At 37.2% G+C, this 19045-nt stretch overlaps 1 protein-coding gene across 16 annotated transcripts in view; it reads right to left on the reverse strand.

Annotated features, from left to right (window-relative positions):
- PICALM (phosphatidylinositol binding clathrin assembly protein) overlaps window positions 1–19020 on the reverse strand; it is a 125709-nt gene extending 106689 nt beyond the window's left edge. For 9 of the 16 annotated variants that reach the window (XM_020993693.2, XM_020993700.2, XM_020993686.2 and 6 more), the window contains exon 1: window positions 18516–19019. In XM_020993693.2, the coding sequence (XP_020849352.1) occupies window positions 18516–18645 (130 nt within the window). In that variant the 5' untranslated portion in view covers window positions 18646–19019. Of the gene's footprint in view, window positions 1–18515 lie in introns of all 16 variants that reach the window. The other 7 variants (XM_020993698.2, XM_020993696.2, XM_020993697.2 and 4 more) reach the window with 3 other exon arrangements.
- Window positions 19021–19045: the final 25 nt, after the last annotated feature.

Genomic DNA, 19045 nt, shown 5'->3' on the forward strand with positions numbered 1-19045 from the left:
GCCCTCCTTTTTTTTTCTCCAGAGTTAGCTTTTCAGAGGAAAGTTAAGTGAAGAATCAAATGAGTAGGATATAGGCAGAGGTAGGGATAGAAAGAACATTCCAGGGAGGAGGAACAAAAAAAGCTAAGAAAGGGAATCAGGAAAAGCCAAAGGTGTGTCTGGACAACAGTGAGTAGTCCAATTAAGTAGGAACATTACATTCAAGATGGGAATTAGCAGAAGAGAAGGCAAGCTAGAGTCAAATTGTAAAGGAACTTTAATGTCACTACAATCAAGGAGATCAGATTTTTATTTGATCAACAGGAAGTTGCTAAAGTTTTTTTTTTAATTGGGGAATTAATTTTATAGCAATACATGATGGACTAGATAAGGGGGAAAGACACTGGAAAGAGAAACCACTGTGACTACTCCAATAGTTGGAGCAGCTAGATGGCTCTGTGTCTAGAGCATTGAGCCTGAAGTCAGGAAGACTCATCTTCCTGAGTTCAAATTCAGCCTCAGACATTTACTAGCTGTGTGACCCTGGGCAAGTCACTCAACCCTGTTTGCCTCAGTTCCTCACTTGTAAAATGAGCTGGAGAAGGAAATGGTAAACCAATCCAGTATCTTTGCCAAGAAAATATCTAATGGGGTCATGAATAGTCAGACACAACTGAAAAACGACTGAACAACAACTGCAAATGTATAGGCAAGGGTCAATGAGAGTTTGAACCAGGATGGTAGCAGCAGAGGTAGAACTGACAGAATTTGATAACGGATTTAAAGTAGAGAACAAGCCAGAACACACTCAATTCAATTCAACAAACATTTACTGGGGCCTACTATGTGCAAGACACTATGCTAGAACCTGGAGATACAAAAATGAAAAATGAAAACCAACTCTGGCCTTCAAAAGGTGCTGAGGGATCCTACTGAGGGACAGACCATGTACAACATAAACAAAATAAATACAAGGTAATTAATTTGAGGCAAGAGAGAACACTACTAATTGGAGGAATGAGGGGAGGAATGAGGAAAGGATTCTATAGGTGGCATATAGATTTTAAGAATTTACAAGAGAGAATAGAAGGAAAGCCAGAAGAAATACAATCAGGACAGCTTTAGAAGTTACATACTTAAAAATTTAATACATACGTAAAAGGAAAAGAAAGCTATACAAAAGAGTCACATATTTATACATAATCCTTTCTCTGTTCTACTTTATATATGGAATTGTTCATTTTATTTGGTATTTGTTAAGCTCAGGAAAAAAAGAGTGACATTTGAGCTAAGTCATGAAGGACGCTATGGATTCTAAAAAGGAAGGAAAACTGACATGTCTTAAACATATACTATGGGCCAGGCACTGGACTAACTGCTTTACAAAATTATTTCATTTGATCCTAAAAATAACTCTTCCAGGTAGATGCTATTATTATCCCCATTTTATAGTTGACAAAACTGCTGCAAACAGATAAGTGACTTGCCCAGATTTAGGCAGTTAGTAAGTTATCTGAGGGCATATTTGAACTCAGGTCTTCCTGAGTTCCTTCCTATACTTCTTGAGTGAGTGTGTGGGTATGTGTATCCACATACACATATACACACATATGTGTGTATACACATAGAATAATCAAATCCCATTCTCCAACAGATAAGTAATCAAAGAATATAAACAAACAGCTCTGCAAAAGAAGAATTACAAACTATTAACAACCATGGTGGGATGGGGGGGGATTGGGAGAAACTCTTCACTTCACTCATAATTAGAGAAACACGAATCAAAACAAACCTGAGGTTTTACCTCATACTCAGCAACTGGTAAAGATGACAAAAGATAGGAATGGTCAATGTTCCAAGAATTGTGCGAAGACAGACACAACAGAACATTATCCGTGAAACTGTGATTTAGTACAAACATTCTGAAAAGCATTCTAGAATTATGCAAATAAAGGGATTAAAATGCCCATATCCTTTGACCCAGAGGTTCTATTAGCCACATACCCTTAGGAGGTCACAGATTAAAAAAAAAAAGTACCCATAAAAAACAAAATATTTATAACATCAATTTTTTTGGTAACAAAGAACTAGAAACAAAGTAGTCACCCATTGATTGGGGAATAACTATACAAATTATGGTACACGAATAAGTGGAATATTATTATGATGTGCAAAATAAAAAAACAACGAATACAGAAAAACATAAAGACTTGCAGACTTAAGTAAGCAGAGCCAAGAAAACAATATATACAATGACTACAACAACGTAAAAGTAGTGAAATTACAAAGAACAAGAATGGCCCCAAAGAAGAGATCCGGAAAACACCTTCCTCTATTCCTTTGCAAAGGTAATAGGTCCATGAATATAGAATATTGCATATATTTTTCTGATTTCTTTTCAGTGTTTCGATCAGTTTTGCTGATTGTTTTTTCTCTTTTTCCTTTCCTTAATTTTTTTGTTGTTATATAGAATGGTTCTCTAGAAGGAGTAGAGGGAGGACAACAGGGGAAGATATACAACATAAAAACAGAAGATATCAATAAAAATTTATTTAAAAAAAAAGGTAGAGTCCAGTAAACATTATTGTAGATTCTCCCTCTTCATCTTTTGATATAGCAGACATGTTGTTTCACATTTAACTATATTTAGTTGTTACAATGGAGTGGCAAATTAATGAGCAGTGAGAAGTTTTTTAAAACAGCATTAAATATTTTTTTTAAATATGAAAAAAGTTCAGAAGGAGGCAATTTTGTTGCTACCTTATTCAATTTAATATTCACTCTTAAAAAACAGAAATTCATAGATTCATATATAATTTGCTCTTGTTCTTTGCATATTATGACAACTGTATTTATTAATGATTAAGTTTATAATAAAAAGGAATTTTTAAATTTTTTTAAAGGTGAGAGGGAGGGAAGAAAGGCACAAGGGTTAATTTGAGCCAAGGGAGAGAGATGAGAGAGGGAGTAAAGTTTAAGGCCAGTTTTGTTAGAACATAGAGTACATGAAGGGAAGTAATACGAAATGTCTGGAAAGGTAGACTGACAACCAGGTTATAAACGCCAACCTGAAGAGTGCACATTTTATCGTAAAGGCAGGAAGGGGATATTGAAAATTCTTGAGAAGGCTAGTGGCATGAGCAAACCTATGCTTTAGGATGATGATTTTGACAGATATGTGTCAAAGGCAACATCCAAGGTGTGAATCTGGGGGACGGAAACTGTGAAGCCACTAAAAGAAATGTTAAGTCAGAATGAAGTATAAGCAGAAGATAATTTTGTTTGGATTCTAGTTTGAGATGAGTACAATATATTCAGGAAGACATGTGTAGCAGAAACTTGAAGATGTCATTTTTTCCATTCTTGCTCACTGAAGAGTTTTCACTGGTATCCAGACAAAGGTTCACACACTTAGAATTTTGCCTGAGGCTTGTGGCTTATGACAGGTGTCTTTAAAATGATGTATATAAGCAATGTGATATTGGAAACAGCATGGCTAATAGAAAGCGTCCCTGATCTAGAGTCAGAAGACTTGGGTTCAAATCTTAGCTCTAACATTTAATAGCTAAGTGACCTTGGGAGAGTTCCTAAGTCTTTTGAACCTTAGTTTCCTTCTCAGTAAAACTACCTAAAAGGACTGTTATGGACAAAAGCACTAAGCGATAGAATATAAAATGTGGGCTAGTATTACAAGTAGGTAGCACTAACCATTCCTTTCTTCATCCATTACTAGACTAGGCTCTCTGAGGGTATAGCACAGTACTCTAAATACAGCAGGCACTTAAGTATTTATTGTTGTTGGCATTGTTCCTAGGCTCTGAATGCTCAGCTGAAATAGAATGTGAATGGAAGAATAGTTAGTCATCATGATATTTTTACATCTTCCCTTCAGGTTCTGTGAAGGTGCCATCTTCTATACAAGTCTGTTCCTGACTCCCTTAGTTGTTAGCCGTCTCTACTTTTCATTCCCACTCAACCCCCAATTATTTACTTTGTATATATTTTCTTTTTACTCATTTGTGTACATGTAGTCTCCCTTCCAACATAATCTAAGCTTCTTGAAAGCAGGAATTGTTTCATTTTTGTCTGTATCCCCAGGACCTAGCATGGTGAACCTTATACAAAGCAGGTGCTTAATAAATGCTTATTAAATTAAACCACCTTATTTATACAATTCTTTAAACTTCTCAAAATGTATTTGTATATATTCTCATTTGACCAAACAAGTCTTGGAAGTAAACAGGGTACATATTATTACCCCCATCTTACAAATGAATAAACTAATTATACAAATGAGAAAACCAAGAAGTGAAATTCCTCATATTAAATTGTACTTTGTGACAAAATGCCATAATTTCACATAAATCTAAGTTTGTAGTAAAATTCTTTAGTTCTTATAAAATAGAACTTCACTGTCTGAGCAAAAAGGAATAAAACTAGGAATAATTAGGAAAACTGAAGGAAGCTGTATACCTTTCTATAGGCAGAGAATAATCAAGCATGTATTAAATGCTTACTACATTCAAGGCCTTGTGTTAAATGCAAGTGTTACAAAGACAAAAGTAAAACCAGTTCCTGCCCTCAAGGATTCTAATGGGGAGAAACAATATGCACACAAGATACACACATATAAATAATATATACAAAATGAATGCCATGAAGTTTTGGGAAGAAATGCCCTCACAGCTGGAAAGTAATAGAAAAGTCTCATGAAGAAAGGCACTAGAGCTGAGTCTTCAAAGAAGTCAGTGATTCCAAAGATAAGGTGGAGAAGGTATATATTCCAGACATAGAGAGCAGATGATACAAAAGTACAGAGTCAGAAAATAGACCTTCCATCTATACTGGCACTAGGCCAATATAGCTAAAATGCAGAGTACACCAAGAGCAGTAAAATATAAGAACGGAAAGTTAGGAAGGGATAAAGCTGTGGAGCTTTGGGCAGCTGTGTGGAAGATAGACTGGACTGAGGAGAAGCTTAAGGAAGGGAGACCAAATACAAATGAAATTAATGTAATTTTCCAGGTGAGGAGTGTTGGGGGTATAACCTAGGGTGTCAGATGTGCAATGGGATAGGAGAGGGCCCATGGAGATATAAGAAAACAGAAATCACAAGATTTGGCAATTGACTGGATATATAGGATGATTTCTGATTCTACTACTCCTCTGAAACTGCTCTCTCCAAAGTTACTAATTTATCTCCTAATTGCCAAATCAAATGGTTTTTTCTCAATGCTCATGCTCTTTGACTTTGCTGCATTTGTCACTGTTGACCACAATCAACTCCTGGGTACTCTCATCTCTCTTCCTAATTACTCTTCAGTATTCTTTATTGAGTCATCATCCATGTCATAACTAGGTTTACTTCTCTTTTCTCTCTACTGCTGACCTCCCATGGGTTCAATTATCATCTCTAACCATATGATTCACAGAATTATATATCCAGTCCTTATCTCTCTCTCCTGAGCTCCAGGTATGGCATCACCAACTGCTTATCAGACATTATCAAATGGATTTCACACTCAATATTATCCAAAATAGAATTCATTATCACTTCCCCAAAACTTATCTCTCTTCCAAGTGCCTTAGGAATAGAAATGCTTCTAGTCCAGTGCCCTCAACCATCCTGATATAAGCAACTCTCGTGAAGATGTAAGCCAGGCAACTTCTCCTGGTGATGCTAAAGCCACAGCTACCAAAGACCTAGAAAATAAAGTTCTTGCCACCAAAGGTCTTTAGCAATGCCGAAACAGGTATGATTTTATCAGTGAAAATGACATTAAAGACACATTTCCATCTGCCTTTGCATCTGACTTGCAGCTCAAACATTCCATATGTATTGTCTCCTCCATCATTAGAATTGTGAGCTCCTTAAAAATGGGAACTCTTACTTTTCTATTTGTATCCTCAGCACTTACCACACTTAATAAACGCTTCATTCTTTCATTCTGAACTTCCTTACTGCTGCTGAGACAGGTCTACCTTCTTTATTGAAAGAGAATACATGCCAACACATCCCTTGCTAACACTACAATCCCTACAACAAGTCTTTCCTAATGCCTTTCTGGAACAGCTAGGTGGCACAGTGGAACATCAGGCCTAGAGCCAGGGGGACCTGAGTTCAAATGTGCCCTCAGACATTTAGCTGTATGACTCTGGGCAAGTTACTTAACCCTGTTTACTACACTTTTCTATTTATTCACCTCTAACAGTACTTCTTTCATGATTCCTCTACCCCTACCTATACCCCTCAGTGACAGTGATTTCTCTGTCACTTTATACTTTATCTGTGTAGACTCTTCCTCTCTCTAACTGCCTATAATAATGCTCCTAGTGGACAGGGCCTAAGTTTCATCTTCCTATTCAGTTTAAAACACATCTTGTAGATGCTAAAAATCAAAGGCAAATATGACAAATCCTTTCATGGAACTTAAAATCTTTTTTTTGGGGAGGGCGAAAGTAAGGGAAGGAAATAGAAGACATGTACACAGATATTACAAGGGAGAAAGAGATAAGTACAAGGAAGAGAGAGAGGTCCAGGCAAAGTGCTGAGAGATACTTATGGAAGAAGATAACACTTTTTAAAGGTTGAGGAGACTCTCAATCTCTTCTAGTGCCGTCTACTACACATCAGTTTAATAAGTATTTGTTAGATAAATCTGTTGATTGAATGGCACTGTGAACAGAACACTGGACTTGGAATCAAGAATTTAGTTTATATCCTAACTAAACTACTTACTAACTATATGACCCTAAGCATATCAATTAACCTTGCCAAGCCTCAGTTCTTCATCTGTAATATGGATGTCCTCTAAGATTCCTTCCAACTCTTAAATCCATGATCCTATGTCTTCTGCAGAAAAAAGGAAAGCTGTATACTGCAACTCATCTGACACAATTAAAAGATCCTATTACAAACAAGAAAGCACTCTACTAACTGTACTATTTAGCTATCTCCTAACTTCCAGTTTCCCCCTTCTGCAACCTATTCTCTAATCTACCAGTATATAATAATCTAAGACACAGCTCTAATCACATCACTCCCCTACTTTAAAACTTCAGTACTGAAGGCATGTCAAAATCTAAATGTAACCTATATTTTCTGTCATTTCACATTATTCTCCTTCATAACTCTATTTTCTAGCCAAACTGGATTACTAGTCATTCTATCAACTCAATATTCATCTCCAGTCCCTTTATATTTCCACAAGCCTGGCAGGCATTCCCTCTTAATCTCTGCTTCTGAGTCCCTATACTCTTCTAAGGCTTGACTCAACACTTCCATGAGGCCTTCTCTTATGCCAGTTAGTTTCCTCTTCAAATTATCTTCAGCTTACTTATCTGTGCGCATGTATCCCTCTCAGTGTCTTCCAAGCAAGGATTTTCTTTAGTGGACTCTATCTCCAGAACCTTGCTACAGAGTCTTGCACACAACAGGCACTTAATAAATATGCTGAATGGAATTGATAGGAGCCGGAAGGGTTAGTTAGAAAAGACTTAAAGAAAGTTAGTTTAAAAAAACAGGACTGTGCTTTGAAAAAGGAAGAAGAGAAAAGGCATTCTGGGTCCAACCAGGACCTTATGATAAGGAGTTGGAGTGAAATAAACCATGTTAATAGAGAGCACAAGAAGATGCTCCTGGGTAGAATTAAGAGCCCGGCGGCTGGAGAACAACAAAACTTAATAACAGCTAGAAGTAGGGTACCAATTGATGTAGGTCCTTGCAAAGAATATTCTAAAAAACCCATAAATATTACAGCTTTTTTGCTCCCAGTTTCTGTTCCTTCCAAGTCAAATAACACACGATCCTGTTCAACACAGTCTCCTAATGGCTCTCAGTTTACCACAGATCAAGTGCAAACTACTTTCCAAGGGCTTTAAAGCTCTCCCAACCTATATCTCAATGCCATCTAACTGCCTAAGAAAAATTACATCTTCCTCTCCAAAGACTCTCTTCTTGTTTCCAGTCTTCCAGATTCCTCCAAACTAAAAAAGAAGCCCAGAATCAACCATCTGCCCAGAGTTATCTGGAACAAGGATAACTCAAGGACAGTGAATATGCTGCAAAATCAAACCAAACTTACCCAACATGTTTAAACCAACTCTAAACTAAAACTGAACTAGCCTCTAAAGTACAAAGGTAGATGCTGCTTGCATTCTTTCTTTTGCTCAATCATCATCCTTGCCATCCTACATACAAAGAATATCTCAGAAAATTAGTGTCTTTACATCCACAGAGGTAGACAGATTTAAGGGGGAAAAAAGGTAGACAACCTAACTTTCTAGAATGAGGATGACTCTTCTTACAGCCAGAGATTGACAAGATTCTCACTTATAAAACAGTACAAGGATGTTACTAAGGACTCAAGGTTCTTGGAGATAATCTACTGACTTAAGTACCATTTCTGTTTCTTTTGGTTCTAAGTGGGAAATTTAAAATAAGTCTGAATTTCTTACATGAACTGATACAAAGTGAGTAGCAGAACCAGAAGAGAACACTGCACACATTAACCACAATACTGTATGATGAAGAATTGTGAATGAATTAGCTACCCACAGCAATACAATGATCCAAGACAATTCCAAAGGCCTCATGATGAAAAATGCTATCTGCCTCAGGAGAAAGAACTCTTGTTGTCTGAATACAGACTGAAGAATACTATTTTTCACTTTCTTTTTGTTTTAAGTCTTCCTGCACAAAATGATTAATATGGAAATGTTTCACATGACTGCACATGTTATAACCTGTATCAGATTGATTACTGTTATAGGGAAGGGGAAAGGTAGGGAGAGAGGAATAGAATTTGGAATTCAAAACTTAAAAAAAAAGTTTAAAATTATTTTTACACGTAATTGGGGAAAAATAAAATATTATTGTAAAAAGTAAATTTTTTATTCATGAGTTTTCAAATGCTCCAATTAGGGAATTTTAAAATGCTAGCAAGTATGAATACATGATTTAGACATAAAGGGTGACATCATAAGCAAATTACAGAAGCATAGAATATGTTACCTGTCAGATTTATGGATAAGGAAAGAATTTAAAACCAAGAAGAAAGAGAGAGCATTACAGGATGTAAAACTGGTAATTTTTATTACATCAAATTAAAAAGGGTTTGCACAAACAAAACCAATGCAGCCAAGATTAGAAGGGAAACAGGTAACTGGGGGAAAATTTTTATAGCAAGTTTCTCTGAGAAAGGCCTCATTTCTCATATATATAGAGAACTGAGTCAAATTTATAAGAACAGGAGTCATTAACTGATAAATGCTCAAAGAATATGAACAGGCAGTTTTCAGAAGAAATAAAAATTATCATATGAAAAAATGCTCCAAATTACTACTGATAAGAGAAATGTAAATTAAAACAACTCTGAGGTACCACCTCACACCTATCAGATTGGCTAATATGATAGAAAAGGAAAATGACAAATGTTGGAGGGGATGAGGAAAAATAAGGCTACTAATGCACTGTTGGTTGAGTTGTGCACTGATCTAACCATTTCTGAGAGCAATTTGGAAATATCCCCAAAAGGCTATAAAACTATGCATACCTTTTGACCCAGTAATACCATTACTGGGAATGTACCCCCAAAGAGATCAAAGAAAAAGGAAAAGGACCTATATGTACAAAAATATTTACAGCAGCTTTTTGTGGTGGCAAAAAAATAGAAACTGAGAGGATGCCTATCAATTAGAGAATGGCTGAACAAGTTGTGATATATGATTGTAATGGAATACTATTGTGCTATAAGAAATGATAAACAGGATACTTTCAGAAAAACCTGGGAAAACTTACATGAACTGAGGCAAAGTGAAATGAGTAGAACCAGGAGACCAATGTACATAGTAACAGCTTTTACAATATAATAATCAACTATGAATGACTTAGCTATTCTTAGCAATACAAGGATCCAAAACAATTCCAGATGACTTATGATGAAAAACGATATCCACACCTCCAGAGAAAAAACTGATGGCATTTGAATTCAGACCGAAACATACTTTTTTTTTACTTCATTATTCTTATTTTTATGGTCTATTTTCTTTTGCAACGCAGCTAACATGGAAATGTTTTGCAGGACTGCATATGTATAATCTATATCAAATTGCCGGCCTTTTCAAGGTGGTGGGAGGAGAGGAAGAGAGGAAGAAAATTTGGAACTCAAAATTAAAAAAAAAACTGAATTTTTTTGTATATATATAATTAAGAAAATAATAAAATTTTTAAAAATTTTTAAAAGGAAATGCTACCAAATTCTGTAATAGGGAGCAAAATGCCAATAATATACCTCTGGCTAAGTAAAGGACTATCTTATACAAAGCTAACCATGTGTTGGAACCTATGCTTCATACCAGGAATTCTTAACTTATATATGAGCTTGTTTTTTAAAAATGTTTTTGTAACTGCACTTCAATATAATTGGTTTCCTTTTTAATTCCACATATTTTATTTTGTTCATTTAAAAACATTAGTCTGATAAGGGGTCCGTAGGCTTTACCAGATGGCAAAGGGGTCCATGACAAAATAGATGAAAAACCCTTGCTTTACATCATAAACTTAAAATACTAAGCACAACTGGTCTAATCTAAACACATATTGACTTAATATTATCTGCTCCTTTAAGTTCTCCCAAGCCTAGCCAAATACTGCCTTGGTGCTGGGATATCTGCTACTCTATCAATCTTCACTCTAAGTAAACAAAGCAGTTTGACAAAAACCTTCATCAATGTTCTTAGAGCAAGCTAGTCCATTTAGCCCAAAGTCTTTTTTTTTGGGGTGGGGGGGAGTGGTGGAGGAAGGGAAAAGGGAAAAGAGAAAGAAGAATTCAAAGTTCTCTAAAACTTGGAAAAAACTGTATGTGACTAGCATTTTAAAACCTGAAGCAAATTCCCAAATTTCAGCAAACTGGGGCAAATCATCAAGCAGCTTACTTTAACATATACTGAGATACATAGTATCAAGTAAGAGAAGTATTATTTTAGCCACTAAAAGGTCAGAAATGGAAAGTAGAGGGGACCTTCCCTTTGCTTTTCAAATTTGACAATAATTCAGGGTCAAGCTTTGATCTCTAAGTCTATTTTCTCATTTGAGTGACTGAACCAGTAAACTCAAGAAACTACAATCTGAAAATGATGAGTTTCTATGAGTTTTTTCTTCAATATGAAATTATTATAAAAATAAACTCAAGCCAACTAACAAATTAATTTTACCAATCAGTTTGTAAAAGACAAATTCTTGGCCCTCCACTGCATGCAGCCTTTAGGATCTAATAACCTGCCTAGCACTACCATCGTGTAACTGACTGCCATGAGTTATTTACCTAAGCTTTGGAGTAATTAATAATTGAAAATGAATGTAACTATATAATTAAATTCATGCAGCCTCTATACAGAATTTCTCATCATGTGGCATACTACAGGAAAAAAATAACTTGAGACATCCTTAACCTAAACTAGGGGTTCTTAACCATTTTTGTGTTACATACCCTTTCTCAGAATCTGTTTTTAAATAACCGAAGAAAATATTAAATTTCAGTGAGAGACTAGGGAAAATTAAGATGTATTTTTTCCCATCCACTTTCTGAGGCCCTCGTGAAATAATATATTAAGAATATGAATAGTAGCATTTATATAGCGCTTTAAGGTTTGCAAAGTACTTTACAAACTATTTCACTTTATTCTTACAATTCTGGCAGGTAGATGCTATTATTATTTACATTTTACAGATGAGGAAACTAAGGTAAACAGAGTTTAAGTCACTTACTGAGAGGTCACAGTTGAACTCAGCTCTTCCTATCTCCACTGGGACACCTGGCTGATATCTTAACCCCAAGTTTGAAAAAAAAAAAAAGATCTAAACCAATGTTTTAACATAAGGAGCACTTTACAGTTCAAATTGGGGGAAGGGAGGAGGGAGACTGGTAAAACCACTCTCAGTAAATATTCATTTTTCACTTTTTACCCCTACTTTTTCAGACTAAAACAGCTTTGTCTTTCTTTGATTTGTTATTTCACTGGTGTGGGTACTTCCTCCACCAAGAGAGATTATAAACTCCTTCACAATTCCTTAATAGATGGTTGCTACAGCCAAAAAAAAAAAAAGACCCAAAAAAACCCCACAAAAAAACCCCAAACCTACCACTTGGTGGCCAACCTTCTGGTAATAAGCTTCTCTGAACTTGGCCTAGGCTCTGATGACAAATACAAAAATGGTGTTACAGGTATAAATATGAAGCTTCGCCAACCTAGTAGTATGTCAGACACTGAGGAAGAGCTGAGACTATATTATATCCCCTTGATCATTGAAGAGGTGGGGTGGGGGTTAGAGTATTACAGTTCTGTAATGCTACATATGATGTCAAACTCAGTGGATATGAATGATTTTGCTGAAAATGCTTTTTTACCCTCTTTGTTGTTGTTCTTTGTTACAAAGGATGGTTGGCTGGATAGAGAAGGGAAAAGAGAATATTCAAAAATTAAGATGATATAAAAACAAAATACAGGTAATATTTGTAAAAATAGAACCTTAGGCCTTTAAGAACTCAGGATTGGCTCCACACCATGATGAGACAAGAAAGAATAAGACTTTATTGGAAGGCAAGAATTATCTCCAAAAACTTTCCAATCAGAAGTTACTGATACTTCTATAAAAGTAAACAAATGATGGAAAAATCTAAAATTATACCATTTATTGAGAAAACAGAAATTATTAACATATATCAAGTACAGGTCCATTAAAACCTTAAAATATACATTTCAAAATGCATTTGTTCAACTAGAAAATTATAAAAAAAAAATTAAAAGCTAAGGCTGATTGGTTCCAGACTCATTTTGGCAATTTTTTTCATGCTATTTAAAAACATATCAAAGTCCTGTTGCTTCTACTTGCCAAGTGCTGATTCTACCTCTGCAACCTCTTCCCAATAAGTTCCTCCTTTTCACTCTCACTGAAACCCTACTAGCTCAGGGTTCTATCACCTCTCACCTGTTACTACTGTTAACAGACTCCTAAATAAGTCTTCCAGACTACACAATAGCCTGGGCAAGGTTCCTAATACACCCAATCTGATGTGTTTAATTACCATTACTGTGGAGATTCAAAAGATCATAGCATTTAGAGCAAAAAGGGACCTGTAGGGATCATCTAGTTCAGCCCTCTTATTTTACTTATGACAAACTAAAGCCAAGTTAAGGGACTTGACCAAGGTCACTAAACTAGACTAACTCTTGTCCCTCACCCCAAATTCTGTATTCTTTTTCCTATAACAGACAGAGCAGGTCATTTCTCTATTAAAAACCTTTAGTGTTCCCACTGCCCACTGAATAAAATATAACCTCCTTTGTTGGGCCATTTAGTATTCACCACCTGGTTCCAACCTATCTTTCCAGACTGATATTACATTGCCCTATCCTATCCCTCCATCTCCCATTCACATTCTTGCCAAAATAGCTCCTTGCTATTCCCCAAACATAACATTCGTTCCTCTATGCCTTTGCACAAGGTGGCCCTGACCCCTCCTACAGGAGATCTGATGTTGATCTCCTCAAATTTTAGTGTGGCTCTTGGATGACCCACCAGTATTTTCAGCAGTATAGCCACATGGGTCTCCCACTTATGTCTTGGGAATCCAAGCCTAGTGCTTCATTACACTGCTACTGTCCACTGAAAAACCACTTCCTTCCAAGTTCAGCTGAGGTGCTAGCATCTCCAATAAAGCCTTCCTCATTTCCTCAAGCTGAAAGTGATCTCCCATTCCTCCAATTTCCTTTGTATGCCTCCTTTACATTTAACACATTCTCCCTTGTCCTTAGTTATTTTAGTATACAACTTAACCTCTACATAAACTCAGTAAGAACAGGGACAGCTTCTTTCACCTCTGTATTCTCAATGCTTTACATATAGTAAGCATTTAATAAGTCTTTGCTGAATTAAATCATAAAATTTACAATTCAGATACTTTCTGACATAACGTTTAAAGTAGAGAACTTGGCCAGCAAATAGTCATTTTAACTTTTAAAAGCTACAAAGCACATCACATCCTGGAACATATTGAAATGAGATTATTAAAAAGGCTCATGAACCAAAATGGCTTGAATGCCACATAGCAAGGGACCTCAAATCCTACCAAAAGGATTTCCAAAAGCAGAAAGGCTGTTCCATAGAGAAGGGCCTCTGAAAAGTTTCCAATACTAGTGGCATGATACAATGTTACATATTTTAGAATATTAAATATATTAGCTATAAAGTTAAGAAATATGATATACTGAATTAAATGAAAGAAAAATGTAATATCTATGGTTGGTCCTTCCAGGAAATAGCTACCTATACATTAATGTTATCTGTGATCTTATCAGTAAACCAAAACTGACCACTACTCATTCCTAATGTTTTTTGTTTTACTGATATGTTTTGTTTTTCACATTACAAACATCTACAGATTACCCAAACTCCAAGAGAGGTCTCTTAAACAAAGTAAGACAACTAAGTAAATTAAGTAAAACTAATAATACAGTACCTCATCTGAAAGCAAATGCAACATTCCACATCTGTAGCAATACCCTCTTTTTTTTTAATTGACAGAAATCTATTTTCCTAACAGGCTAACTATGAAAAAGTCCTACTCGAGCAGTACTGCCTTTTACAATAAGTCTTTTCTGAAACAAGTAACTTCTTGGCACTGATTTTGTATTTTATTACACAGATGTTGTGGCAATGGGTTGTCTTACCAAATACCTGTTTTAAAATCACATCTCTCTTATGATTATCTGTATCACTAACACAAAAAATTCCTAACAGGTTTTAAAAATGCATATTTGTGAATGTCTATACATTTTCTAGTTCTCCCCTATTCAACTTAAGCTCCTTTAGTCCTGTGCCCAGTGATACTGTATTTACTACAGAGTCATGCACACAATGCTTTGATAGATTTTAAAACATCTAACAAAATAATGGCTATCAAAACAAGGTATCCTTAAAGTAATTAGGGAAAAAGAAATGCAAACAAGGCCATTAATACAAATGACACATTCTTAAAAACCTAACAACATGGATGTACCAATAAAATGTCTAAAGGACAAAAAAATTATACAAAGTTCTAACAGGATGCAAGCAGAATAAAAAAAAGCATGTGGATGTATCAATACACCCTATATCCAATACTATTAGTGTGGAAGCATCAATACTAAGAGGACAGATTTGTGGTTATAGCAGCAAAGAGTTTAACAAACTAAAAAAGGAAAGAATAGAAAGAACTAATAGAACAATTAGCAAATTCACAAATTACATGTCTACACACTTCGATCAAATGTATCTTAAGTAAGAAAATTTTACTTCAATTACCACCACGAGTAGCCCTTAGTCAAATCAAATTGTGTTTAAATGTCAGAAGTTTCACCATTTTTTTTTTCAATTTAATGCTAGGCTGACAAACTCAGCTCAACACTGATCATATGCTAAGGCCTGTAAGCAAAGATAAGGTCATAAGTCACTAAATGATTGGCCTTAATAATATGAACTAACCCATAATTCAGTAATTTTCATCAATATTCCCTATACTATATTTTGTCTCAGCCAAGAGCAGACAGGTTGCTCTCACATTTAAAGGCATATGGAAATAAAGGGAAAGATAATAGCGTTCTATAACATAAATTCTTGGTAAGTATTTCAAGGCAATACAGTTTCAAGTACAAGGTTACAGGGAATTCCACAAGTAACTTAGTTCTCACTACATTGTTGAAACAGAGAAGCCCCCTTTAAAAAATACATGGATCTCTAAGTTAGAGCTTAAAGCTTCACAACAAAAAGGTATGCTCTGTGAGGAGTCTGTGACAACTTTTTTGTTCACGAAGGTCCTCATTTACCCAATGAAAAACAAGTAGCCAAACAACTGAATCTGAACTCCTCTTGATAAAAAATATATAAGCTTAAAAAACCTCTAGCAGCTATATGCTTTTTTAAAAAATTAGATGAGAAAGCCATCACCACTATATTCAAAAATCAAACACGAAAATTAATAAATGCTACCAAGTCAAGTACTTTAGCTAAACTAGAGATTACAGAAATTCAAGAGACTTAAATTGTTCCAAAGGTCATGCACTTCTAAACATGGAAGTAAAATTGCTGAATATGAACTAAAGACTAAACAGTGCATTTTTTAAAAAAAATCAAATTCCAGTTAGTATCTGCAGGAGTTGCTATTACACAAGGAAAAAGGCTGTTCATAAAATCACAAAGGGATCAGCAAGCATCACCTTAATAAAATTCTCTATTAGTGGTCCATAAGAGCACTGCTCTGAAAAACTGCTACATCAACTCTTTTAAAAGGCTTATTTGCTAAGCTCATCCATTCCTGCTAAAATATTACATTTTCTACTACATATTGGGCTTAGAGAAAGTTGGTAAGGATATTTCCAGTTAATCACAAATTGCCCATTCCCCACAAAATCTGCCTCAACCAAATATTTAAAATGTGGTAGGGTAAATCCTGATAGCTCAACTTTGAATTATCCAAATGAACAGAGGTGAGAAATTTTAATAATTCAAGACTTCAATTTCCAAAAAAATCTATGTGTTTGTAAAAACTGGCAATTAATCTTCCCCCCAACTACCAGGAAATCTGTCTGCATAATTATGTTTGGACTAATATTAAAATGAAGTTCATTCCCTCAATATACATCAATTGACAAACTAGCACATGAAAGGAACCACTATTATATTACAAACACAATGGGTGACTGAATAAATAAATTCAGGATTAAAAGTTTGCTAAAATGAGGAAAATACATGACATAGGTTGACTACTCCAACATTCTGCTGTTGTAGCGCTTTGTTATTATCCTTAAGTAAGTTGCAGGAATACTCACTCAAAAACAAATAAAAAGATGACAACATCTAGAAAGGTTTTGGCCAAAGTCAAAAACCAAAACAGCAGTCTTGACATTTAATTCCTTGGTCTTTCTATAAACACTCTCACTCTTGCTTCACGGCATAAGTAAGGAAGTTTTAAATCTGATGAAAAGTACCTAAAGATATACTCTTTAAGTACAGTTAACTATGTAACTGTACACAAACCTAGTGTAAAAAAAAATAGGGCTTGGTCCATTCGACCCAGAAAAAAAAAAAGGAACTTCTTATACATTTCTCTATTTCATCCTGTTGGAAAGCTTTTAGTCAAAGCTCTCTAGAGCCAAAGCTTGAAAAAATCCATTGAGCTTTGTACTTTAGGTAAGGCAAGGGAATAGAAACAACAATATTCCTAGTTTCCACATCTGAAAAATAGGGAAAGGACTTTTTTTAGAAAGCCAAGAAACTTAGCGATATCAAGCCAAGTAACTAGTAGTTCATCCAAATATACAGTTACTTCCTTATACAGCTCAACACAATCTGAAATTAAGCAAAATAATTATAATCCAAGAATCACACTGACCATTAACATATCAAACACGAAAAGATTCTAAGATCTTTAAGGCACCTGAAGCTACAAGTTAAATATATTCATCAATTCTGAATTCAATTATTTTCACACATCCTCCTTTCTAAATACAAAATACCGGGGTTATGATAACCAGCAATCCAGCAGGGCCACTGAACCCATTTTACAGAACCTAGTTTAAACTCACCCCAGCAAACATATGGATTAAATTCTACCAGAGGCAACTGGAAAGCTCAGTTTTCGATAAGAACGACACCATCAACATCACCACTACCTCCTTAAAGCCCAACCCTACTTCCCTCACTTTCACTCTCCTAGACAAAGAAGATTATCTGTAATAAAGTCGGGTATGATAGAAAAGAAGATAAAAGGAGTCTAAGAGACTGTGGCAGAAAAAACAGACAAAGAGTTTTTGAGAGTGGAGGAATATAAAGACTGAAAATATAACACTGAAAGGAAGAAGCTGACAGAGGAAAGGTTTCGGATACATCTTAGGTTGGGGGAATTTAAGTTCACTTCTTACTTTGGGGGTGGGGTTAAGGGTGCAAAGGAACCAGGGACTATGGCTCCCCAAATCTTAGTATGTATGGAAAAATTAAGCAAGCTAACGGGAAGGGGGGAAGGGGATGCAAAAACAACAGAATGATTAGATGTGACGGGCCAAAAGAGAGCTGGGAGGAGAGGGGAGAGGATTTGGTAAGAGTAACAAGGTAACAGGGCAGGGCGGGGTGGGGTGGGAGGGCAGAAGGCAGCAGCAGATAAAAAAGGAGGACTGGGAGATACGGGGAGACCAGTGGGCTGGCCGTGCAGAGGGGTCTGTGGCGGACGGCAGTGGGTGGGTGGCGTGGAGCCAACTGGGGAGGGAGGGTCTCAGAGGCACAAGGGCAAGGGGGGAGTGACTTGTCAGAGGCTGGTGCCAGGGTCCAAGGGAGGAAAAGGAAAGCCCAGGAGGCAGGTGCGCTGGGGCGGGCCGAAGGGAGACTAGGGGTGGCCCAGACCAGAACAGATCATCGGCGGGGGAGGCGGGCGGGCAGGTAGACAGGCAGGCACAGGAGGGTGGCGGGGGCCGGGGCCGGGAGGCTCGCTCTCGGTTTCACTCACAGTCCAGGTGCTTTTTCTTGGGCCCCATGATCTCGTGGGTCGTGGCCTTGCATACTGTCTTGGAGACGGCCGAGCCGGTGACACTGTGCTGGGCGGCAGTGATCCGGTCCGTCAGGCTCTGTCCCGACATCTCGGCTGCGCTGCCTCCTTCGCTGCCCCTCCCGCTCCGCAGCCGGCGGGGACTGGGACCCCCAAGCGCCGGGGGACCCCCCCCCACCGCCGCCGCCGCCGCCGCACCCCCGGCCTGCCTGCCCACCCCCCACGGGCTCTCTCCCCGCCTCCCGGCCTGGGGCGGGGCTCAGGGCCCGACGCGGCCACCGCGAGCTCCGAGCGAACGGGCGGCTGTCACCCGGGGGGTCGGACACGGTCCGGGGCACTCCCCTGCCCCTGCCTCAGCTCAGCCCACCCCCTCTCTGGTCAGCTGGAGCCGGGCAGGGCGAGAGGGACAGGCAGCTGCAGGAAAATGGCGGCGCCAGGCTCCTCCTGGGAGCTTTCCGGGCTGCCCCCGGATCACGTGACTCCGGCACCGC

The sequence above is a fragment of the Phascolarctos cinereus genome, unplaced genomic scaffold (assembly GCF_003287225.1).
Source record: "Phascolarctos cinereus isolate Bilbo 61053 unplaced genomic scaffold, phaCin_HiC Scaffold_726;HRSCAF=1367, whole genome shotgun sequence".
Taxonomy (NCBI): Eukaryota; Metazoa; Chordata; class Mammalia; order Diprotodontia; family Phascolarctidae; genus Phascolarctos; species Phascolarctos cinereus.